Raw genomic sequence first — 25,131 nt, 5'->3', positions numbered from 1 at the left:
TTTCTAAATTATAAATGAAATCTAGTTGGTTTTGTATCAATATTTGTTATTTTATAACCAATTTTGTTGAAGATCCTGATTTTATTGATTTTATTAAGTAAACATTTTTTTTAAAAAACTTGAAAAAACTCAAGATGACACAGGACAGTTTAAGGTAACTTAGGCTTTATTTGGTCACTAAGGACAGTTTTTAAGAGTTAAAAAGTTGCAAAATTGTTGTATTATTCAAGCTTGTATTGATTTTTTAAACCCAAAATATTTAATATTCAGTTTACTATTTATAAACAATTATTAATATCATTCAAGGTCTAGAGCGTTTAAAATAAATTAACTATGACTTTAGTAAATAAGGTTAAAGTATAAACTATTAGTTAGTATCTAAAATTTTCAATTATCATTTGAGATATGTAGTTTTTGTGAAAAGTTACCAATGCAAAGGATAGAACCATAGTTTATTCAATAAAGCTTTTCTAATAAAAATTTAAGTTCTTTAAAAGTTTTTCTACTTTTCAGTTTTTTGAGCTGAAGACCATAAATTTTCAGGATGTTTTTTTTGCAATACTTGAAAAAATCTCATAGAGATACTTAGTTACAACAAATATCTTCTTTAAATAGAATTCTCAGTTATAAAAAATAGTTTATTTAAATAAAATTCTATTGAAATAAGATGTTTATAACAGGGTGGCCACTCAACCTGGAATGCTGGAAAAACCTGGAATTTTAAACAATTTTTACATGTTAATTAGTAAAACTTTGACTTGACATAACAATCTATAATATAGATAAAAAAATTATATTGTCATCAAATTTTTCTATCAAAAAACACATTTAAAGAAGCTCTACAGTACTTTTTCAAAGTTGTTATACTAATTAACAGATTTTCTGCTTTAAACTTATCTTAAACTAAAAGTTGACCCAAAAATGTGTACTTTCAAAAACCAGGAAGAAATTCAGAAAATTTTGAAGAAATTTATCAAAAACCAGTGGCCACCCTGTTATTATAACTTGGATCTCATTTAGGCCATATGGGGGTGGGATTCAACATTTTTTTATAAAAACTAACACTAGACCTTGTACAAAACTATAATTAAATGCTATAAGATATATTTCACAGAAAAAAACGTTTTAGATATTGTATGTAAAAAGCTTCCAATACAAACATGTGGGAAAATTTTTTTTCATTGTTGATTTTTTTCTGAATTTTGAAAAATACACTAAAAATCTATGTTATACTTCATTTTAATCAATTGTACTCAAATTTTTAGGAAATTTCTTTGCATTAATAGAAAAAACCCTATTGTAAGAATTATAAAAAAAATAAATTTAAAAATTATATGAGAAATTTCAATAATGTAAAATTTTTACTCAAAAAATTCTTATAATAGAAATGTTTGTTATTTAATTAAAGTGAGAAAGTTTCAAAAGATTGCTTAAGAATTGTAGGAGAAAATAGATTTTTAATGAAATAGTTTTTTCTGCCTTTTTACTTTGGTCCTTTCATAAGCAGCCTAATTAGCTACCATTGTATATAAAAAAGTTGTTTGAACTTTACAAAACAGTAACAAGAAACTGCTAACTAAGTTAAACTGAGATCAACATGTTGAAAAAGGTGACTTAGCCCCCATTAACCTTTATATATTTTGATAATGAATAAAACATAGTTTGATGAATAAATTCCTTAATCAATAAGTTTGGAGTAAAAAAATTACAAAACATAATTTTACACACCAAAAAAAAGTTTTTTATAAACAAAACGTTTTTAATATCAAAAGAATTATCTAAATTTATAAATGTTAGACTGATAAAGTTCTAAGAGGATTGCTCACAATATGTGGGAAATATATTTTTATTGAAATTCTTATGTCCTTATATTATGATAAGCCTAAAATATTGTAGTGAATATACATTTAAAGCAAAAAATAACTCAAACATATTTTCTTTTCAATAATATGTTTAAACAAAATATAATATTAGTATATTTAATTAACTTCTGTAAAGATCCTGTCTTACTTAACTTTTTTATATAGTCATGAATTTTAAACTTTTATTATGTTTTAGGCAAGTTATAAATTGCTTTTTTTTGTAAACTAAGCAAAGATTCAAAAATGTCAGCAATGGACTACATTCATGCCAAAGAAATCAAAAACCCTCCACCTGCTTCAGCAACCATTTTCAGATTGAAGCACATTGCCAACCCTGTGGTGAACAACAGCTTGAACAAGGACAAACCTTCAAGCGCATCTTCCAAACAAAAGTCCCTGCCTCCAACCAGACCTAACACCTCAGCTCTTGCTTCAAGGTTTGGTGCATACAGCAAATCTTCCTTTTTCACCAGGCACAACCCACACCCTTCCAGAGTGCGCCACATTCGCGGTTTGAATGGGATACCAATTTGTGTTGTGAATGATGAAGGATCCTTTCCTTCTCCCAGGTACAGCCTTGATCCTTTGCAGTTAAACCATCAAAAGTTTTTGATGAAGAACAGACTTCAGAGGAGATCGTTAGGGTTGAACAGCTCTCTTTTTCCTGTTGACATAATAACAGGACTTCAAAGCTACCCATACAGAGAAAAAGCCATACCAAAGTTTGGTTTGATTCCAGTGACTGAATCTTGGCGGGACGAACTGAAAGAGTTCTGTTACAAAGCTGGTCTGATTGAACAGGAAGATCAGCTTTCAAAGCCTCAGAAAAAGCCAAAATCTGCTGCTCCAAAGAGGCAGACAGTTTACTCAGCCAAGACAGGCCGTTTGGTCCCCGCCAAGTCAAGGTTGTCAAGTAGGGCAAGCAACAGGTCCCTGCCAGCTTACAACCCCCTTGCAAACCTCAACCACATCTCAGTTTTTCCTGATTCTGAAACAGTGATGCTGCAGATGCTGTGTCAAATACTGCAGACTGATTCAGTGCACGACATTCAGCAGTGGCTTGTTTCGGCTGGTGACAGGGAAAAGTCTATTGTGCTGGATCTTATCAAAGAGGGCATAGGGGCTCCAGACACGAAGGAGAAATCTGCAGACGACGTGCTTTCAAGGGCTGGCACTGCAGCTTCACATAGGTCAAAGCTTGAAAGCAGAGCTGGGAGTGTTTTGAACGGTGGCTTGGTGCTGCCTGACATAAATGGTGACAGATCAAGTACAAGGGCCAGCTCAAGGGCTAGCAGTGTGAGGAGTGTAAGGCCACTCGGTTCACTGCCGGCAAGTGCTAAGCCTGAGCTTGTTGTTATTGAAGAAGATGATTTTGAAGAGGTTCCTGTAGAAGAGTGAACTGTAGTGGTTTGTCAACATAAAAGTATCAAATTTGTCTAACTTGAGTTTAAAAGTATTATAATATCCCAGTTTTATGAATTTAACCTACTTTTTTTTTAGTCATTGTATAATTATTGTTTTGTTTTGACAAATACTACTTTAGTAGTTTGTACAAACTTAAAGTAAATAAAGATGAATAAGACTTTTGAAATACTCCTAAAATGAGTTAGTTGTAAATAAATATGTTATTTTGATTTTTTTTAAATTTGTTCTCAACTAACTATGATATATTGAAACCTTTTTTGTGCCAAACAAATTTACTTTTCATCAATGTACGTTTTGTTTATGCATCATCATTAATTTAAATTCTAATTTTTGTATTATTTTCAATCCATTTTGTATTTTAAATTGTGTGTGCAGAAAATAATTTCGTTTTAAATTGTTGTTACTTTTTCATGTTTATTATCATGTTTACTTGTGTACTTGCGTTCCTAATAGTAAGTTAGTGTTACGGTGGATGTGCTGGTTCTCTTTTTCATACTCTGGTAGACATTCTAGCATTTTATTATTGATTGTACAGAACAGATTTTATTTTATTAATAGTTATGTTTGAAAAATTGTGATTTTTTTTTTAAAGTTTTTTTGTCTCTTAAAGTAAAAAAAAATGTTCTTACTCTCATAATATTTACACTTTGTATTAGCACTGTTATATTTCAATACACTGTCTTAATGTTCTAAAGTCTTGCTGTAGCTTAGCTCATAGTAATTACCTAAACTAAATTTAAAGTTTCACTGTCATATACATATTTGCATAGAAACACTACCAATTTTTATAATTTTTTGGGGTAAATTTTTCATTTTGAAAGTATCTAGATTTGCACAATTTTTGTTAATATCACATTTATTAGCAATGTAACTAATTGAAATATTAAGTATAATTAGTATATGAACTAAAACTTAATTGTTTAAGTTGTTATATTCCTTTTTGTTTTTAAACATTACTTTCATGTAAGTTAATTTCAAAGTATTCTAAGGAGAATTTTTATTTTCATTTTTACATAAATAACCTCATCTAAAAGTTTTAGGCTATATACATGGTTTTTGTATGTTTGGATTATATATAAATTGAATAATAAGTAAGGTTTTAACTGAAAAAAAATGTGTATTTTACTTCAACCTGTTAAAAAAATTGTTTACAAATCTTAAGTTTGAAATATAAAAATTCCAAGTGTAAATATATGTATGTAAGATAGATCATAGATTTTCATTGAAAATGTTTACCAAATATTTATACCTCAAAAATTTTCACAAAATTTCAAGGTCTTTATTAAAAAATAAAGATAACATTTGTCTTAAAGGGTCATATTGTAAAGTCTGCCTTATTCTACTCAAAACAAAAAACATTTTTCTGAAAACAGACAGAATTTATATAAAGTTTTTTCAAATATGGTACTATGGTATTATACTTAGTTTTTCTAGATATTAGAATTTTATAACCTTTTTATTACATTAATTAGTTTCTATTTAAATAAAAGTAATTTATTGTAAGTTAATAAGAAGTAAAAGTGTTAATCACTTAAAACCACTTGATTATCAAATTAAACTAGATAAATGTAAGTTACTTTATTAGTATGGATATTTTATACTATATTTTGTCTTTAAATAAAACTGTTGTTAAAAAGTTGTAACAAAACTGTTTGCATAATTTGTACTATTCATTTCATACTTTTGTATACAGAAAGCTTGAAAATTTTGTTTAAAAGTCTATCATTCTATTCTTGTATGCGTTGAAAAAGTTCATTAAAAAAGGTTGTGTGTTAATTTTGATTTTTGGATTTATACTTTTCTGGTTATTATTGAGAAAGTATTGTCTTTATATTAAGTAAAAGTTTGTTTCAAATCTTGTTTTTTGCTTTTTTTGTTAACATATACTTTAAAGATTGAAAATTTAAAAGATGTATAATCAGTTAGATTTCTTCAATATAAATAACAGTTTTCTGTATTTATGTTGAAAATTCAAGTATAAAATTAGCAAACTTTTTGGAAGAAGGTATAGTTGATAAAATTTTATTTTACTATTACTTTATGTTTTAAGTTTTTATTATTCTTTATTTTCATTTTGAAAATTATTATGTTTATCTTTACTAAATCGTAAAATTTTTCAAAGACTATATTTTAACCCTTGTTTTTATGTTTTCGTTTCAACAGTATATATAATTTCATGTAACCAGAATACTAGTAGAGGTTTTAATGCTTAAATATGCATATTTTGTTTTCATTAATTTAAATAAAAAAAGTTTTCACATTACACAGTATCACTGTTAATTTACCATTTTACAGAAAAAATCAAAAAGCAGTACTTTATTTGTATTTTGTGTGTCTTGTAATTGTGACGTAACAAATGGAAGGCCAGAACGAAGCGTCCGACGAGCTTTTCTCCCTCATCGAAACTGGCACCTACCAGATCAAGAGCAAGCTGAAGGGGCAGCCCCTAAAAGAAGAACTTCTTCTATCCACCGATTTCCACAGGTTGAAAGAAAACGTTGGCAGTGAAAGTAAGGAAGAGGAGAAAAAAGCTGCCAAGTTTTCCCGGTTCAGGCCGGAAGAGGCTTTTGAAGCCGAAATTCATCAAGTCGATTTCCACAAGCTCATGAAAAGAACTGAAGTTTGTTTTGTTTGTACTTAAAATTTTTTTTTAATAATGTATAGACAATTATTAAAAATTGTTTTTACATTGTTTACTGTATAGTATTCTTGCTTATTCGAACAAAATAGACTTCTACCTAGTTAAGAAGACTTCTGACTTTTTTTAAGCAATAAAAGTTTAACTAATGAGTTTTATTTACTTGTTACAGCATTATTTTAAAAATTTTGTAAATATTCTGTTGAAATAATCACTTTTTGTAATTTTTCTCCAATTAACAAAAATCGCAGTTAGTTTATGTAATACAACTAAATAGGTTTTGCACAAGTTGTACAGTAAAAAATATTACTCAGCATACACCTAATTCTCACTCCAAAGAAAACACACGGCGTTTGTTATTTTCACAGGACCATTTTTTATTTTTGTCAACAGTATTTATTTATTTTCACAGGATAAGCCGACACCCGAGCTGCAAGAAATCGAAAGCGGCCTGTCCGAACTCAGCTGCGACGAAAAAGCCCCCAAATCGAAGCAGGCGGTGAAGGGAATAACCAACGAGGAGCTGCTGCTGGGTTGCGCCGCGGTCTACATGTCGTCGCTGGGCGAAGTTGACGACGAAACCGCGCTGGAGGCGCTGACCTGTGAAGGCAGCAAGACGCTGTTGGTGGCCCTCACCATGGGAACCGCCAAGCAACACGTGTTCGCTAGACTGCAACGTTATGAAAACACTGGTTTGTTTGTGTTTAGTTTTAGAATATTGGTATGTGTTTTTGAACGCAAACAACATGAAATTACCGTTTATTAGGGGTATTAATAGACAAAAAGGTAGACAGTTGCCAAATTGTAGTAATTTATTATGATAGTTTTTGAACAAAAGATCAGAACATAGTTCTTTTGAATAGTGCGAAACAAAACATAAATGTTTAAAAACCCTTTTTTAAATTAAAGAAATTACACGATTTAGATAAAAATGTTATATAACAATTAAAGTTTTAAGGAAACAACGAAAATGTTCTTGTAAAGCTCATCCACGAAACCGACTCCCAACTGATCGCCCATGTGCCTGGTCATGTAGAACTCCACAGCGTACATGCTGTTCAGTCTGGCACCACTCAACAGCACCTTAACACTTTCAATGAACAAGTTCTTGACGAACCTGAACCGCTTGTCGGCTTTTCTCTCCGCGCCGAGGTTGCTGAAAACCGCGTTGTACAGATTGTGCGACATCTCAAAGTACTGAGAGCCGGTGTACTGGAAATCGTTCACTATGCCGCAGTCCATGGCCTCTCTGAACTGATCGGTGTACGTTTCGACCAGCGCTGCCGATATGCTGTCGGTGCTGACTCGTTCCGGTGTGTGATCCCTCAAAATTGTTAGTATTTGCGCCAGCGCTTGCATCAGGCTGTCGTCGATTATTGTGTCGTACTTTTCCTGTAAGTAGATTCTTTCCATTGGTTTGAACACCAAGTTCCTCTGAAACGTCCACTTGCCGTCTGCAAAGAAATTTTTTACATCTGAGTACCTTTTCATTTTGGTTGGACACAATTTTGTAAAAATTTAAATGGATTTAGGTTTTTGAATACTATATATAGCATGCCACATAATATAGATTAAAATTTTGTGGTCTAATCATCAATTACTTTTTTAGTTAGTTAATGTTTAGAGCTTGATTATTTTAATCTATATTAATGCTTTTTATGTTTTATAGCTTTATCTACCTGGAATGTAGATCAAATTATGTCGTTTTTAATTTTAAAGCTAGATATTAGCTAAAAACACAAATTAGAACGTCTTAAATTTTCATTATCATAATAACTTAAAAAAAAAACTGTCTTAATCCTTTAAGTACTACTTTTTTAGTTTTTTGATTTCAAACGTACTAACATTGTATTAAATTTTCAAACACTTTAGTTTATTAAAAATGATCTCTGGCATTAAGCGTCTGAATAAGCTTAAAGTATTTTTTCAGGTTAGAAAATTAGTTTGCATTGTCAGTTTTTTATGTTATGCAATAAACTGTAATGTACTGGGTGGGCCACCTTTCTGTAAACTCCTAGAAGTAAAACAATTTTACGCAGCTTTTAAACTAGCAGGAAGGTTCAGAAAGACGTCTTCATCATCCGACAGCGACGACTACCTGACGGAAGAGGAAGAGGAAGAGGAGGAAGTTGAGGAAGATGATGAGAACGTGTTCAGCGGAGTCTTCTCGGATTACGAAGGTTCATCTTGCGATGAGGACAGCGAGGATGAGGATGGTGAAGACGCGGACGGCGTCGAACTTCTCACCAGCATGATCGAAGGTTTCGTCATCAGCTGCAAGGAGCGCAAGGATCGGCTTGAGAAGTTTGTTTCGTTGTAAAATTGACAGTTTTTATAAAAATAAGAAGTTTAATAAATTGCGAAATGGAAAATTTTATTGTAGAAATTATTTAACAAAATATATACATTAACGTAATTTAACTTTATTTTTAAGTATAATTTTTTTTTTAAAGGTGGTTTAATGATAAGAAAAGTAAAAACTTGAAACCAGAAGATATTCCTGATGATTTAATTGGTTAGCTATAATAATTTTTTTTTATTATTATTTCATATAACTATGTACATGGTGCAGGTATTTGGTTTTAGTATTTTGGCTTTTAACCCATTTAAGACGACAATTCATTTAAAAAAAGTACAAGTTAGAGAATTGTTTTTAGCTAACATGAATCTTTAAAAGGAGATTTTACTTTATAGTTATTAATCAGCTGTAACAGTTTTAGTTTATTTATTATACATACATTTAAACTTCATAACAACAAAGCATATGCAAACAGGAGTGGAGCAAAGACTGGTGGCAGCCATGACGTACGAGATATCGCCTGAAAGCTGCAAGTACACGGAAAAAATAGCGGTCATCTCCCTGCTGGCCACCAGGAGGTGGTACCAGGGAATGGGGTTGGCCAACAAAATTGTCAGCTTGTTGTGCGACTGCCGGGTTTGCGGTGATATCGACGTCATAATAGTCAATGTTGATGAAGGGGCGTTGGGGTTTTACCAACGGCAAGGTTTGTTGTTTGGTTCTGTTTTTGTTAGTTTTAAAAGTTTTAGCTTCTTTTGTTAATATTTATTGTTTTTAATTGATCGAGAGCAACTTTAGTATTTACTTTTAAAGAGACTATGGTAGACTGTGGTGAGTGAAATGTAAACTTTTATTTGATGTTGGTAAATTATTAGCTGCACAGTTTATTGTAATAAAAATATTTTGATATTAACTTTTGAGGTTTTATTCTTTGTAATGATGTTTTAAGTGGGTTAACATTACTTAAAATTATAATAACTATTTCAAAGTGGGATTTAAAATTTATATTTCAAAACTAAAAACAAACAAGCATCTATTAATTACAAAAGAGACTTTAAAACAGGTGGTCTTTTATTAACAATTATTAAATTTATTTTTTAATAAATTTTTCATAAATTGAAAATACAGTCTTTATTTTTCAATACTATTATTTTTTCCTTTCTTATCAGTGTCCTGAATCAGTTCAATAATTAAAAGCTATTTTAGTGAATGTTAAGTAAACATTTAGCATACTATTTTAAACTATTAATCATCTAGAAATGTATAAACTAATTTTTAACAGGATTCACAGCAGATGTATTAATAAACCTGCCATACTCCACTATACACAACGGTTGGTATAACACCACCAGAATGATTAAGTTCCTGTGTGATAAAGTCAAGTTGGAACAACTTAAGTGTCACGAAATCAGACCTCTCAAGCCTTGTGACTTGTATGACATGAAAGTTGAAATGAACAAATTAAAACAAAGTGATCCTATTGTTAGTTGTTTTGTTGAACAGTATAATATAAAGTCAATATCCTAACAAACTGATAACGTCACAAGCATCATAAACAATAAACATCTACTTCTCAAGTAGAATTGACAGTAACATTTTACAACTGACCAAACTGGATTGTTTTCTATAAATTTTACAATTTTCGACTCTGTCTAAAACAATTTGGAATTTTAATTTTTGAATGTTTAGAAATGATGTTTTTCTTAAATTTAAAAACAATGTACTTTCCGCAAATAGTAAAAAACAATTCGGGTAGCGATTTGCACTTGACAAATTGACCACTTAAAAGATGCTAATCACTCAGCTAATTACTCTCCCCCTTTTCATAATAGAGTTCAACTACTTGTGCTGGCCACTCTTGTTTATAGCAAGTGTGTAATGATTGCTTTCAAAACCAATTTAACTTAATTTAAGTTATGTTTATACTTATTGTCCTTTACAGCTTTTGTTTGCTTTTTTATTAGGAGCTTTAAGATATAATTGAGGCAACATGTTTTTAAGTAACTAACTTAATCTATTTGTAGTAAACTTGCAAAAAGAAAGTTTTTTACAAATTAGATATTAATTTGTATATTCTTAATAGTAATTTAATTAGTAAGCCCATTAAAATTATTTTATGCCAGTATATACTTTTAATTAATAAGAATAAATCAATAAATTAAAAAAGTTTTGCACAAAATTTTACTGTAGTGAATATTATGAACAACCGCTAATATTTTAGTTATTTAACGTTTAAGTATTTTTTAAACTTAATTGTAAGTTTATTTATTGCATCACAGGTGTATATTAAGCCAAAATAAAAAGCTTTTACCTTACTTAGTTCTTATTTTTCATTTTTTTTCTGTTGCTAGTGCTTCATTGTACACGTTAAGAACTTTTGTTAGGCCTCTTAACAAACAAGTTTTTAACACTGAAAGCTTATTATTACATTAATCTTCTAACTCAGAATTTAAAACACCTTGTTGTCAGCAATTTAAAATTTGAACATTGAACAACCAATACACGAGCAGGCGCACGAGAAGTTGTCCAAGTACACGGACCAGCTGAACGAGGAGCTGCTGGGCCTGAACACCATGGTCCGCGTGAGAGACAACGAGATACGCGAGCTGAACCACCAGGTGGCGGTGTCGGCCGACCTCATCGCCGAAACGAAGCGCGAGGCGCAAGCTTGCAAGGAGAAGCTGGCGTCGATGGAAAACGGCGGCGTGATGAAGAAGTGCGGCCGGCTGTCGAAACGCATCACAGGTTCGTGATTGTGCTATGGAGTTATTTTTGACTTGAAAACCTTATAAAAATTTTCTAAAGTAAAGTTTATATTTTAAGATAGGCGCGGATACGTTAGACAAACAATAACATTTTAAAAACTTAATTAATTTTTTTAAGTATGGTTGATTTAAAATGAATTCTGAGTAGCTCTTCTGAATTAGAAATATTTTCAAAGATTGCTGTCCATTTATCACTTAATACTAATTTCTTAAGAAAAGATCTTAAAAATTCTTTACGTGTTATATTTTTGTAGATACCAGTTTATAATTTAGATAACAACTATTTCGTATGTTTTTGGAACACAATATATGCTGTTTTGAAAACGATACAAGATTGCTGTTGCTTATAGTCTTAATTACGAGCTTTGTAAAGTTTTCAGGCACTACTAGGAATTTTTAAGATTAGAAATTTTTAGAAAATCAAATGTTGTTTCAGGCAAAGGTGCTAGAAAAAGGGAAGAAATGGCAAAGAGGCTTAAACAAGTATTTAATGAAATTAAACCATTATATTTTCACATGGAAAATATTTCGCCTTATACTTTCGTGCCTGAAAACATTACAGTAGCTCCAGAGGAAACAGTACCAAGTTAGATTAGATTTTTTTCAGATTAATATTATGCTAAAACTCGTTTTTAAATTAGGTTATCAAAATTTAAAAGAGAAAAAAACAATAAAATTATCTTGCCATTATTTTTGAGCCTCTTATTTAAACAACGAGTCAATTATAAATACAAAAACATTAAATTCATAATTAAAAAATTTTTACATAGCAAAGTTTATGTTTTTATAAGTTTTATCGTTTAATTTTTTATAGAAAGTAAAAATTTATACTTATGCAAAACCCAGTATTTTATTTTGAAGCATCATAAGTTTTATAAGAACTTTTTAGCACTCTAGCCGATTATCAACGTACAAGGAGAACTCCCGGTCTTTGTTTTTCAACTTAAAAGATCTTTTTTTATTAAAATAAACCTTATTTGTAACAAACAACTCCAAATATTATTTACCTTTTATATATTTTAAACAATCAAGTAAAACTAATTTACACTGATAAAAAAACTATCCAACCAGGCGAGGCTCAACAAAAGAAGACTCATTCGGTAATGTCCGCCGACGACTTCATAAAGAAGCTGATTTCCAACGACACGTCCAGGAGCTACATAAAGTCCTTGCTGGAAAACGACCGGCAGGCGTGCGAGGGCTGCGTTGACGAAGAAACCGCAAAGTTCTTGAAGGTGACCATGATCAAGCCGTTGGACGATGAACTGCCGCCTCCCTTGGACGATTTCTATAAGCACGAAGAGAAGCACGATGAGAGTGAACAGCCGCCAGCCAGTACTACTTAGTAGAGAACAAAACGAATTTAACTTTTTGTTGTAATTGAGTTTTCATGTCTGCCATATAGTTTGTTGTGGAAGTTTTGCTGCATTAGTTAAAGTACTGTATAGTAAAGTTGAATTTTGATTTAAAGTCCTGCTTCTGAAATTGTCATGACGTTTAGCCAAGTTTGTGTTTGAATCATAATGTTGCTTTTTTACCCGTGACAAGTTATTTTTAAAGTGCAATTTCTTTGTAAGGACATTTAAGAGCATCTAATGTCGTTATATAAATAAACTTGCTTTAATTTTTGTTTCTTATGCTTTTTATATGTTAACTTTAATGACTATACTATTTAAAAATGTACATAAAGTTACAAATGGTTATATTTAGTTAAGCTAGATTTTGTTTTACTAAGAAAATGTTTAGGCTATATATATAAAATAAAAGCTTTTCCTGTAACATTTTAAAACGAGTCGGAAAAACTTTACGTAACTTAAAAAGCTTTACAAAATAAGTTTGAAATATATTTAACTTATAACATTTATGTGATCAGTTTGTTCTATTCACTGTTACAACATGCAGTATATTTAGTTCACATTATGCCTTTTTTTTGTCAAATGTCAAACACATATTGCCATGTAAAACTATTCGTTCTACAGCAGCTTTATATAATTACTGATACAATGCCTCTCATACAAGTGCTATCCGATGATGAGGATGATAATGTTGCTGCCGGAGATTTGAAAGTTTGTACCTTGTTTTGTGAAACATTCATAGATTGTTTGTATAAATAAAAATTAAATATACATGTACCTTGATGTTTACTTAAATGTGATATCCAATAGGTATTAATGGCAAAGTTAGTGCTGACAAGACATAAAACATTGAGAGTTTTAAGAAAAAAGTCATTTGTTTTTTTTTTAAGAAATTTGTGCTTGAAAAACCTTGACTGTGATAAGATTGAACCATATTAAGCATTTGGTTTGATCCAAAAAACCGTAAAAAGTAGTCTTATAAAATTAAATTTGGTTGTTTTGGGTATTACAGGGTATTACAATACTACTTGAGTGTACGTAAATGTTTTCCGTTTAACCATATAGCAAATTTGAAGTGCACTTGATTTACTATAAATGTTTATTGTTATATTAAATTTATTGTAAGTCCTTGAAATTTATTAAAAACATATAGAAACATAATTGTATTTTAGCTTTTGTACAAGGTTTTTTTTACTATGTTGTTTTGCTTTTTCTAATACTGATAATAAGATATATACTAAAAAAAAAGAATCTAGATAAGTTTTTATTACTAAAAGAGTATAAAACGTTTTTAAACTTTTTACAGTCTCAAAATGTCTGTATCTTTCAAATGACTAAAGTTATTTGATTAAAATTGAATAGTAGCTCAGTATTTGAAAAAAATTGTGAAATTTATTAAGAAAATAAATTTCAGCATCCAATAGAAAAAGAAACTAAAGGAAAATTAAAAGTTCAAGTTGGAAATGAAGGTCAAAATGAAAACATGAAAGTATTTTAAGTTATTATAAATTTAGTTTTATAGATTAAGTTGATATGTTTAAAGTAAGCAAATAAATTTTCCGAAGAACATATTTTTTATCTAAAATGACTCAAAAAAATCTCAAATCCTTTTTTAAATATTTTGATATAGACTGATTTAGCTTTATTTGATTTCCTTTATATTGTAGGTTTTAGAATCTCTAAGATTATGTTTTTAATATTTAACCAACATATTAATCAATTGAATCTTTCAATAAAAGCCTACATGGATAGCTGATTATACATAAACGATTTTATTATGTATTTTAGGTTTTTTTAAAACTTTAGTAATAATATTTCAGAACGTGAAAACGGCTAAAGAAACTTTGAAAGAAAATGAAGATGAACCAAAAAGTAAACTTTTTATTTGTGTATGCTTGAATGTTATATATTTAAAAAAAAAGGTATCTTAGTTAAAATAAAAGTTACTTTTTTAGCTATTTCAGATGGTAAATAATTTATATTTTGAAAGGAGTTAACAAAGTTTTAAAATAAAACAAAGCATTCTGTCAATTATTATTTTGTTGTAAACTTTTTTTTTTTAAAACTATCAATTTTTTATAAATAAAGTTTTTTGTTTTATAGCTTAATTATCTAATGTTAGATCTTATCTTTTTAAACTTATAAGTAAATTGTTTTCTAAGTAAAATAGATAAATGTAAAATATCAATTTGAAAATACTTTAAAACCAATTAAATAATTTTAAATTACTAACTGTTTAAACTGATTGTTAGTAACAGAAGTTGAAGTTATACCTACAAAAGAAGAAGGTAAATGCGAAGAAGAATCAAAGGAAAATGTAACACCCCCTAAACCGTCTACAAAGTTTGTTGATCTTGAAATAAAATAATGTAATGATTTTTTTCTAGTTTAGATCTCTTTATTTGTTTTCTTAAAACCAAAACATATAATAAAACAATGTAAGAATATTATAATGTTGAGGTTTTTAAATTTCTATCAAATTTGTTTCTTTTAGCAGGTCTATATACAAAATTTAATTATCATTTTTCTTCTGCAATGTTTTAATCAGCTAGTGAATTTATTTTCTGCGGTTTTACCAAAACGTCAGTAAAAATTTTAGAAATTTCACTCAAAAAATAAAATAATATTTACTATTTTGCTGCAAAAATTACTTTTAAAGTTTTCAAAGTGTAAATTCAGTTATCAATGATAAACACAGTAACGTGTGGGGTGAAGATCTGTTGAAGAAGTACGCTGAAAAGATGAAGGATCAGAAGAAAGACGAGGAGAAAGATGAAGACACGTTGAAAAGGGAGGAAGAGGAAAGGGTTAGGAAGGAAAAAGAATTTGAAAACAGTTTTCCTAAGTTTGTTGTATTTTTATCAATTAAAATTCATTTACTTTATTTGTTTATAGAAATAAAATCCTACTTGATATACTACTTAATTAATTTTTAAAGTAATAAATTAGAAGAAAAATTTGTAGTGAAACTCTACTTGATTAAATTAAATGTAAATAAATAAATTACTACAAAAACATAAAATGTTTTTATGGTATCGTGATGTTTTTTTGTATATTCTTACACTAAGAATAGAACATATCATACTTGTACTAAGGTTAATTTTGCTAGTTTGGGCTTGGTTATTTTAACAACTTCAAGTCTTATAGTTGTTTTTTTACTGTAAGTTTCTTTTTAATTACAGCAACATAATATTTGTTTCTACGTTTAATTGAAACATCAAACATGAGCTAAATCAATTATAAAATGTATTTAAATATACAATTATTTTTATGAAAAGGAAAGAGCAAACAACTATCTAATGTACCTGTAACTTGAAAAATGTTTAGAAAATTTTATTGTTCATTTTTCAAACTAATACTTTCTTAAAGTATTGTTTTTGCTAAATAGCATACCTGAAAAAAGTATTAATAATTAGTTCTATTTTTTTTTGCGGTTTTAATAAGTTTTGGAATATGAATCTAAAATAAAAAGAATAAAAGTGTATTTTATTTGGCAACAAAATTTTACATTATTTATTTATAATATTGTGAAGTAATACTTCAATTAATAAACTTTTAAAACTAATGAAACTTTAAAGGTTCAGAGTGCCTTGAAAATTTATTGTATTAATTATTAAATTGTTATCATGGCTTTTGAAAATTCAATGATATTGCCATACCTTAGTAGTTCATAATAATACTTTCTGAACAGAATGACAAAGAAGTCATTGAGAGAAATTTGTGTCAAGCACAAACTTTATACGACTCCATACCTTAACGACACTCTCTACTTACACTATAAAGGTTTACTGTGTTATGAGTACTTATACATTGTTTGTTGTATATAATACTTATGTTACAAATCTACATTGAACTGAAAAAATTTATAACATAAAGAGATGTTTAAAAACACAAAACTTTATACTATTTTTATACAATTTAAAAGTTAAAGGAATTAATAATTAGTTCATGATTATTTATGAATATGAAATTTAAGGTTGGTGGAAAATAGAAAACTTAGAAGAATACACAGGACTTAAATGCTTGTGGCTTGAAGTTAATGGGTTGAAAAAAATTGAAAACATTGAAAAGCTTGTTAACTTAAGGTAGTTAGACCTAGAAACTGTTGCATAAATTTTCTACAAAAGTGTGTTATTTTATTGCAAATTTAAAGGTTTATGCTATCTATTTCAATGATTTTAGATTATAGTTTTTTAAAATAAAATTATATTTTTATTGTAGTATTTGTTATAGTTTTAAAAAATGTTTTATAAAGTTTGCATAAAGTTTAGCTAAATTTTATTTAAGAGTTAAAATATAAACTATCTATTTCTTGAGGATTAACAACAACAACCTTGTTAAATTTATGTGCTACAATAAGACACTCGACTTGTCTCAAACTTACACAATTATTCTAACAGATGCCTGTACTTACAACAAAACTTGATCGATAAAATTCAAGGTCTTGACACACTACGGGATCTGAGAGTTTTAAACTTGTGTAACAACCAAATCCTTAAAATTGAAAATCTTTGTAAGTAGTTTTACACTACTAAATTCGTATGTTTTAATTTTTTTGTGAATAAAAACTAGAAATATTTTCAAATAAATCAGAAAAACATCAAAAATTTTAAATATTTCAACAGCGTGTTGTCCTCTACTAGAGACGTTGCAGATATCAAACAATTTCCTGCAAAGCTATGAGGACTTGGAGCATCTGACCGAGCTGGATAATCTCAGCTGTCTGGATATTTCTAACAACAAAATTGAAGACGAAAATGTTGTGCAAGTTCTGGAAAATATGAAGGGACTGGTTTGTTGAGTTTTTATTAAATTAACGCATAAGTATGTTTCGATTATTAAAATTATATTTTTACTTATAGATATTTGCTGTATGCACAATTTAGATGTTTGATAAACTATTGATTTTTCGTGAATCTCTTTTTTATAATGTTTATACAAAATTAAAGGCAATTGTTTTGTAAAATTGCTTTATTTTGTTCTTAGATTATGGTATCATTTATCAAACATTCATGCTACTAATTTTATTGCTTAAAAGTCAACAATTTTAGTACGTGTCAAGGAATGTTTATATAATAAGTAAACTAAACCTCTATATATATATATAGAACTAAAATACACAAAATAAACTTTTGCTTGGGACAGCTGTTTCTGCGTTTAATATGCGTCTTGACCTTTTTACATATATGTATATATATAAAAAGGTGTTTTTTTATAGTTTTTATAAAAGAAAATAAACTGAATTAAAAAATTTATATTGTTTGTTACCGTGAAAATTTTAAGTACACCCAGGAATTTTATAGTTAAATAGTGATTAGTAAGATATGAATTTATTTATTAAATAAATAAGATAAAAAAAAAACTGTTTAAATAGCTTTAACTTGTATTTAGTTTTAGCAAATAAGATCGTATCTGTACAATAAAGTTTGTAATTTTTGTATAGAAAGTACTAAACTTGAGTGGAAATCCAGTAATAAAGAAGATTAGGTTTTATAGAAAAAAGATGATTGTCAGACTGAAGAGACTCACTTATCTAGATGACAGGTCAGTTACTTTAAGCTTGGTTGTAATTGTTTTTGATGTTAAAAAATAAAGTTTTTGATCTCAATATATATTATGTAGAACTCAAGCTTTTTAAGCTTGTTAATAACGTTTTTTATGAGGTTAAGTTTTTATATCTCTTTGTTGTGACATTGTTACTAGCTTGTGCAATATCATATATTGTTATTTTTTGAAAGCGCTGACATTCTGTTTTGATACAGCTATGAGTTGATTGTTGTTTTAAATTTTCTCCTAGGTAAGTATGTAATACATAACTTTTATTATTTTTTGTTTTATTGCTTAATTTTAAGAATTGTACTTATCTCAATAAGTTATGTCTCTGTTAGTTTGATTGACACTTAAAACGTGCCTAGACATTTTGAAGTGTTAATAAAGTTTTCAACTTCTTGATAAATATGGTTGTTTGTTTTTAATTTTTTTTCTTCTACTTTTTTAACAATAATATTTGTCTTGATTTTTGCTACTGATCCTTTTCAGACTGTTTGTTTTAAACTTCATATTTCGAAGTACAACAAATATGTTTTTAGAAGCTAAAGTAAGTTTGTTATTTTTTTTCATATAAGCTGCATAACAATTCAAATCTATTTATAAAATTAAAGTTTTTACTTTAACCTGTTTGATAAAAAAAAATATTTTTATTTTGTGGAATGATTTGAAAGTAAAAAAAAATATTGTTTATAGTCTCATACAAGAAAACTGTAAAACATTTTTGTGAATCAGTTTCGCCAAGTAACAAGTCTTGAAGGCAAGGTTATGAAAAGTTGTCACTTATTGTTACAAATTACACTACAAAAATTGCGTTGCTACAAGGGCATTGTGAAAATATCACCGTCAATTGTTATTGTTATCTCCATGCTAAAAATACTCTCCCATTTGTTCAATACAAATGTTTCGTGTTTAAAGAAGCAAGCAAACCGCAACACTTTTCCCATTTGCATGGTTACTAGAAAAAGCTTTTTTATTTACAAAGAACTTGTGCTTATTGAAAGTTGCAGTTTTTCAACTTTTCTATTTGCTGAAGGTGTCAAAGTTTGTAAAAGTTGAAGTGTCATTATGATAAATTGTTCTGTTGTGTTTTGTTTGATGGCTACAGCTGGTTTAACAATTAATAAAAACAATAGAACGTTTGTATTTTTTGATCAAGATAACAATAACACCTTGTAAAATAAATAACTTTGTTTGACTAGCCAGCTTATTTTATAACTTGTTTCTATAGTGATAAATTAATTTTCTTAATAAAACCATTACTAATCATCTTTTATTAGTTTCAGCCATTTATTCTACACAAAAAAAATGCTTTATATTTTTAATAGCTTTATTTGTTTTTTGGTTTTAAGATATTAAATTAAATTGAATAATTTATATACTCATAAAAATGTTTATATTTCTTAAAATATAATCCTTAAACAGTTTGTTATAAAAACTTAGTTTTGATTTTTTAAAATTTAGAATAATTTGAATAGTTACCAACACAGTTTCTATAAAAGTTTTTTTAATTAAACTAATATTTAAATTATACAAAATACATATAATTATTTAACCAAGATCAACTATATACTTACAGTAAAAGCATATTGTTATTTTACTTACAAAAAATAGTTGTTCTATTTCTTGAAAACTTTCTTATTTCTTTATACCTTCATCGATATTTTTTATTAATTTCAATATTTAAAAGCTATCTTGTAAAATAAAAATTCTTTATACACAAAAGTAGATATTTGTAGTTAAACTTGTCTTCCCTTAGTTTTTCAGACTACTAAGTAAATAAGCGATTTCAAATTCAAATAGCTAATAGTTACAATTTAAAAAACTTTTTAATTGACTATAGCATGAGTCGTGAGCCACTTCTATCACATACTAGAAAATCTTACAAAAAATAACACTTACTTAAGTATGCTAAACATTATAGACCACATATTGTAAACATATACTTTCAAGACCGGTTTTTCCCCGTGATCGAGCGTGTGCGGAGGCGTGGGATGTTGGAGGCAGGGAGGCGGAAAGGAGGGAGCATGAGGAGTGGAACAAGAAAGATCGCGCCAAAATCGATGTTTGCTGAATTTTTTAATAAAATTATATTTTGCCTCTTAATTAGAAATTTGGACTTGTTTTTGTTTTACATTTTTAATGCGTTAAATAATTAATTTTCTATAACTTGATGCTATTTGTTACGTTAAATGATTAACTTTGCCGACACGTTTATTTATTTCAGGCCAGCATCAACTATTTGAGACACATTCGTGAGAAAGCTGAGGAAAAACGCAGACTTGAAGGCAGGGAAAGTAAGATTTTTTCATGTTTAAAAATATTTCTCAATGTAAAGTTGGACAGATAAGTTTGACTATTTTCATCTTGTCATTATACAATACTTTCTACGATTTTTTAAACTAGCTTCTTAAAAAAATGATTTTTGTGTTTCAAATTAATAAATACTGTTTTTACTAGTTTTGTAAAAATGTAGCACTATTTTCTTCAAAAATGTTAAAAATTAAAAAAAAGCATATTAGAAACACTAACAACCTGCTTTTGTAATTACTCTAAGTATATTTGTTAACAGCTTTTTCTTAAATTTTATTATTCTAACAACTTGTAGTGGAGAAAAGCACTGTGGAGCCGGCTAAAATGTTTGATTACAAAATAGAAGGAGTCGATATGGATTATGACGTAACAAAGAAAACGGTAAGCGATCCAGACGACATTGATGATTGTGAAACTATCAGTTCTGGTTTGTTAGTTTTAATATTAAATTTTATTAGTATTGAAATTAAAGTAGTTTTTTTAAAGCTGATCACTAGAAAGTACACAAAACCTGATTTAGACTTTCAGGAAAATAGAATAATTTTTTGTTTATAGATTCATTAAAGATACCTAGTTAGATAACTGCAATAGTGTCTTAAAACAATTCAATATTTTATTTTATAAGCCGACCAATAATATTTAGTTTTAACAATCTTTTATAGATGTTTTTGCGATAAGTTGAAACAAAGCTACGATTAAAATAAACTGTAATACAGACTCGTACAGTTCTGATAAGGAAGATGCAAATGAAGAATTGATAAATCTCGATGACTTGCCTGATCTCGAAGAAATTGATGTGTCTCAATTGCAAGAAGAAGAAAACATCCTCAACAATCAAATCGTTTGTTTTTATTATTATTTTTTAATAATCTTTATGTACTTCAATATACTAATTAACGTACTTTTCAAGTTTAGCGGTTTTATAAATTACAAAACCTGCAAAACATATTTTTTTGTAGCGAATATCTATAAAACTTTTCTACTGTTAGTAGAAAATTAAAATACTTCGCTAAAGATGCATTAGTTTGTAAATTAGTGCCAACATGTCAATATTTTTGTACAAGGTCACTAAGCCAAGAATCGAAATAATAGATGACAAACCGACCACATTCAAGCCTAAAATAGAAATTATTGACGATGATGAGCTAGAATGAAATGTTTATATCAAATGTTTTATTATTTTATCCTACACAAGCACTGTTTATTTTTAAAGTTTATTTCAATGTTGCTATTTAATCTTAGCTGTTTTCAACACTGTTTTATATACTTTTTACTGTGAAATATATGTTACGGTATTGTCTACTGTAATTATTAAGAGGTTAATTTTTATTAAATTATATTATAAGTAATATTAGCTTATACAGCATATTATTAAATTCTAAAAAAAAACTGTAGTAATATTACTCATAGATGTATATAAACTAAAAAATGATTCTTAATTAAGTGTTTAGGTTTAACTGAATTTTAGCCGTGCACTTTATTTAATTTAATTTAATTGATTTTTTGAATTTAAAATTAGTTCATTAAACATAGTTTGAAAATAATTTAGTTTTAGTTATATGTTAAGTTTTTTAATATTATTAAAATCAATTTTTTAAACAACCTATAATTAAAGTTAATACAATAATATATTTAATAAATAACTAACTTTTTTTATGAAATGGCATAAAAAAATACTAACGTTTTCAAATTTTTTAAGTTCAGATCCAGTAAAATTTAAAAAGTTTTTCTTTGAAAGTATTGCTTATTGCATTGACTTTTGTTAACAAAGTTATTAGTATTCCAGTTATAATTACACACAATTGGATAGTTTTAGTTATTTTTGTTTGAGTTACATCGAATGTTGTACTTGGATATTTTAACAATTATCCCTGCTGGTTTTTGCTTTATTATAGTCACAATGCTTACACCTAATCTACTAAAAAGTTGTGTAATGGTCAACAAAAAAAGTATGTTATAATATTTATTTTAAATTTTGTGTCAGATAAAAATACTCCATATAAAATACTTGAAGGTAAAAATTTCGTTATAGATAATCATCTAAAAAATATCTTGATTTTTAAAGAAACTGGTATATATCAAAAAATACTTTGTTTTAATGAATATCTATTAAGGTCTGGATTTATAATATTGGAAATAAATAAATTTTAAACTAACACTCGTATAAAAATTACATCGCCTTGTAGCAAATTACATAATTTTGTCTATATGTTTCAAAAACTGTTAATAATTACTTACTATATGAGATACGAAAAGTTTGGATGTTACTTTAAATTTATAACATATGGTTTTTTGTAACTATTATTCAATGTTCTGTAGGCTAGTAAACTTTTTAAATAACTTCTCAATTTTTTATAGCTTATTGACGAATTAAATAAAAGAAGTTCACTTATCATAAGTAATTTGTATTGAACATCAAACATAACAAAGGTGTCAATAAAACCAAACAAATGCACAAACTAAAAAAATTCAACCAAATAATCATAGTTAACAGATTAAAGACAGAAAACAAATAAAATAGTCACCATCAAATTTACTAACGAAAAAGTCTATTTTTCAAACTACGTCTATACCTTCAGCATTTGATAGATCGGTCCACTCTCTTATTTATCAGTATCCACCAGAAATTAATAGAAATTTCCAGTCAAATCATTTAGTTCTTCGCATTCGAGTGAAAGTGAGTTTTTCACGTTGGATCTGACTGTTTTAACCATTAGTAAGGTTTCTGCTAATCAACTGTAGAATCTATAATTGCTTTTAAGTTAATTGGTAGATAAATCTGAAGCTCAAATGTAGAGGTACACAAATCTTCCACACAACAACTTCGCACTTGAAAATTCGGTTTACTAACTTATCATCAGAAAATTTATTCAGTTCATCAAATTTGTAACACCTTTGTTTGTAATTTTCGGGTTTTCTATTTCTTTTATGGCTTTTCTAAGTTGTTTTTGATAGTTTTGTAAGCTTTTACAGAACTTATCTCCACGAAGATTGTTTTTTAATAAAACATCTCAGTAATTAATTTTAAAATATATTTCAAAATAAGACATCACTAACTAACTTATTTAAATGATCTTCTAAAAAGGTGCGTATAGTTTTAAATCGTTTAAAAGTGTCATCGACGGTTTTTTTTAACCTTAAAATCTTTAAGTCGGATGATAAAGTAGTGTATTTAAGTGCTCGGCATATTCTTATGAAAATTTTATCAAGTTTGCTTAAAATTCGTTTATCAATTCAAACAAGTTTATTGAGTTTCGAATATTAACAAATGTTTTACCGATGTTATCACCTCAAATTAGAACATCCAAAACTCTTTTTTCAAATAGATACTTTTGTTAAATCATCATTATTATGACAGTTACTAAGTTGTTCTGATTTTAAAACTTAACAACGTTTTCAGGTTTAACTTTATTTTTTTCATGTTCTATCAAAACTTTTTTTAGCTCTTTAATTTGAAAATTTACAACAATAACTTAATTCTAAAAGTCTATTATCGTTTTGAAGTCCTGAATTTTTTCTTTATCAATAATTTTTTTAGTTTTTTCTCTTGTTAATACTAAATTAGCATCAGTTTTTGACTTCCAGGCTTTTTACTAACTTCATTCTTACTGTTATCAGAAACTTTTGAAGTCGTTGAAACTTCCAAATATGTAGCTTAAATTTCCATTTTTCCACCTGTCTTTTTTATAAAACTTATGTTAATTTTAGTTCGAACTTTTATTGTTTTTTACACTAAATTTAGATCCTTTATCACTTTTTTGCAAATTATCTACTTCTGTTCAACTTTTTTAATAAAATTTATAGTAGTTGGCACATGAAATTTAGTCTGGTCATTGTTTATCACTGTATTACTTCTTTTCAAAAGACGGTCTTTGACTTTATTTTCATCATCAAGTGTTACAACAACTCTAGGTTTATGCTTCTTGGAATTAGCATCACTGTTCGCGATACTACCTCTTTCATTTAAATTATTGTGAGAAACACTTGAATTTGTTTTAACTGAACTTTCTTTTATTCTAATACACCTTACAATCCGCTTATAACATTTATTCACAATTGGTTTTACAACTAAAGTAATTTACTTATTACTGTTTAAGGAAGTTTAACAGAAAATTTTATACTCTCTAAAACATCTGGACTCAAATCACTTGGATAAACATTTTCATTTGTTAGGTTTAAAACTTCTTGATTTTTCTTTGAAGAATAAAATTTTTAAGCACCAAGAGCTACAAATGTTCCAGCGGGCCAAGTACAATTTTGCCTAATTTCAAATCAAATTTAATTGACAACTTAATCATTATAAAGTTTCTGGAACTATTTTGATTTTTAAAACATTTAACAGCGAACTATTTTAAAGCTGTCCTGGACATAACATTAAACTGTATCCTGGTGTATGACTCGATAACCAAAAGGTTTTTTCGTACACCAGGTCCTTGGACTAAATTTTCGAGCGCTTTTTTTTCTCTTAATAATAAAACTGTATGTAAAATTGTAGTAGTAAGTTTTGAGATTTGTTTTTGTTGTAAGTTACAACAATCAAAAATCGATTTGACACATTTTATTGATGAAACCTTTTAAAGTTTTCTCTCAGTTAAGTACAAATATATTTTTTTAAAAAATTCATACATTGTAGAAAACTATATTCATAACTAAATAAATCTTTTTTAGTTTAGTGTTAACTGAAAAAGTCCAGCATAGTCTTCTTCTAGACTTCCCTTTGATGAAAAAAAGTTAAGTTTATTATAAAAATAAGTTTTTATATTATTTATTTTGCTTTAAAGAAACGCGTCTAAAAACAAATCCAACAACTCTAATTTAGTTTTTTGTGATACTGTTAACTATTACAAAACTACTAAGTTGACTCGGTTGATTCTATACTACTGATTGGGATAACTTTTTCTTAGTTTATATTAACAGAGATTTAAAA

General features: G+C 27.9%; 3 protein-coding genes across 4 annotated transcripts; all 3 read left to right on the top strand.

The window, feature by feature from the left end:
• Positions 1-2,062: 2,062 nt before the first annotated feature.
• On the top strand, positions 2,063-3,453 carry LOC145838525 (protein TBATA-like). Its single transcript, XM_082946134.1, has one exon. The coding sequence runs from the start codon at positions 2,106-2,108 to the stop codon at positions 3,258-3,260; it is 1,155 nt and encodes a 384-aa protein (XP_082802260.1). The 5' UTR covers positions 2,063-2,105; the 3' UTR covers positions 3,261-3,453.
• A 2,135-nt stretch (positions 3,454-5,588) lies between these two features.
• LOC145838473 (uncharacterized) lies at positions 5,589-12,636 on the top strand. Of its 2 annotated transcripts, XM_082946072.1 has the most exons (9): positions 5,589-5,907; positions 6,338-6,617; positions 7,980-8,229; positions 8,379-8,440; positions 8,700-8,930; positions 9,507-9,706; positions 10,735-10,969; positions 11,426-11,575; positions 12,061-12,636. In XM_082946072.1, exons 1-9 carry the CDS (start codon positions 5,644-5,646, stop codon positions 12,333-12,335), a joined length of 1,947 nt encoding a protein of 648 aa, XP_082802198.1. In that variant the 5' UTR covers positions 5,589-5,643; the 3' UTR covers positions 12,336-12,636. The 2 variants fall into 2 exon arrangements, with proteins under 2 accessions (XP_082802198.1, XP_082802199.1); XM_082946073.1 differs by lacking the exon at positions 11,426-11,575.
• A 329-nt stretch (positions 12,637-12,965) lies between these two features.
• LOC145838263 (dynein axonemal assembly factor 1-like) lies at positions 12,966-21,672 on the top strand. The gene is made up of 15 exons (XM_082945827.1): positions 12,966-13,055; positions 13,759-13,833; positions 14,165-14,216; positions 14,597-14,687; positions 15,043-15,189; positions 16,036-16,127; positions 16,321-16,429; positions 16,745-16,857; positions 16,970-17,136; positions 17,788-17,888; positions 19,845-19,956; positions 20,119-20,188; positions 20,500-20,631; positions 20,921-21,045; positions 21,269-21,672. The coding sequence occupies exons 1-15, from the start codon at positions 12,993-12,995 to the stop codon at positions 21,356-21,358; spliced, it is 1,539 nt and encodes a 512-aa protein (XP_082801953.1). The 5' UTR covers positions 12,966-12,992; the 3' UTR covers positions 21,359-21,672.
• The last annotated feature ends 3,459 nt before the right edge of the window (positions 21,673-25,131 follow it).

Source organism: Thalia democratica, chromosome 6, assembly GCF_965202585.1.
Source record: "Thalia democratica chromosome 6, ktThaDemo2.hap1.1, whole genome shotgun sequence".
Lineage (NCBI taxonomy): Eukaryota > Metazoa > Chordata > Thaliacea > Salpida > Salpidae > Thalia > Thalia democratica.
This window is presented reverse-complemented; position numbering and strand designations above follow the sequence as displayed.

Coding starts and splice junctions, on each gene's coding strand:
- LOC145838525 (XM_082946134.1), top strand. CDS start 2,106: ATGTCAGCAATGGACTACATTCATGCCAAAGAAATCAAAAACCCTCCA.
- LOC145838473 (XM_082946072.1), top strand. CDS start 5,644: ATGGAAGGCCAGAACGAAGCGTCCGACGAGCTTTTCTCCCTCATCGAA. Junction 8,931..9,506: donor GGGGTTTTACCAACGGCAAG/GTTTGTTGTTTG, acceptor AATTTTTAACAG/GATTCACAGCAGATGTATTA. Junction 11,576..12,060: donor TCCAGAGGAAACAGTACCAA/GTTAGATTAGAT, acceptor CTATCCAACCAG/GCGAGGCTCAACAAAAGAAG.
- LOC145838263 (XM_082945827.1), top strand. CDS start 12,993: ATGCCTCTCATACAAGTGCTATCCGATGATGAGGATGATAATGTTGCT. Junction 13,834..14,164: donor GTCAAAATGAAAACATGAAA/GTATTTTAAGTT, acceptor ATAATATTTCAG/AACGTGAAAACGGCTAAAGA. Junction 16,858..16,969: donor CCTTAAAATTGAAAATCTTT/GTAAGTAGTTTT, acceptor ATATTTCAACAG/CGTGTTGTCCTCTACTAGAG.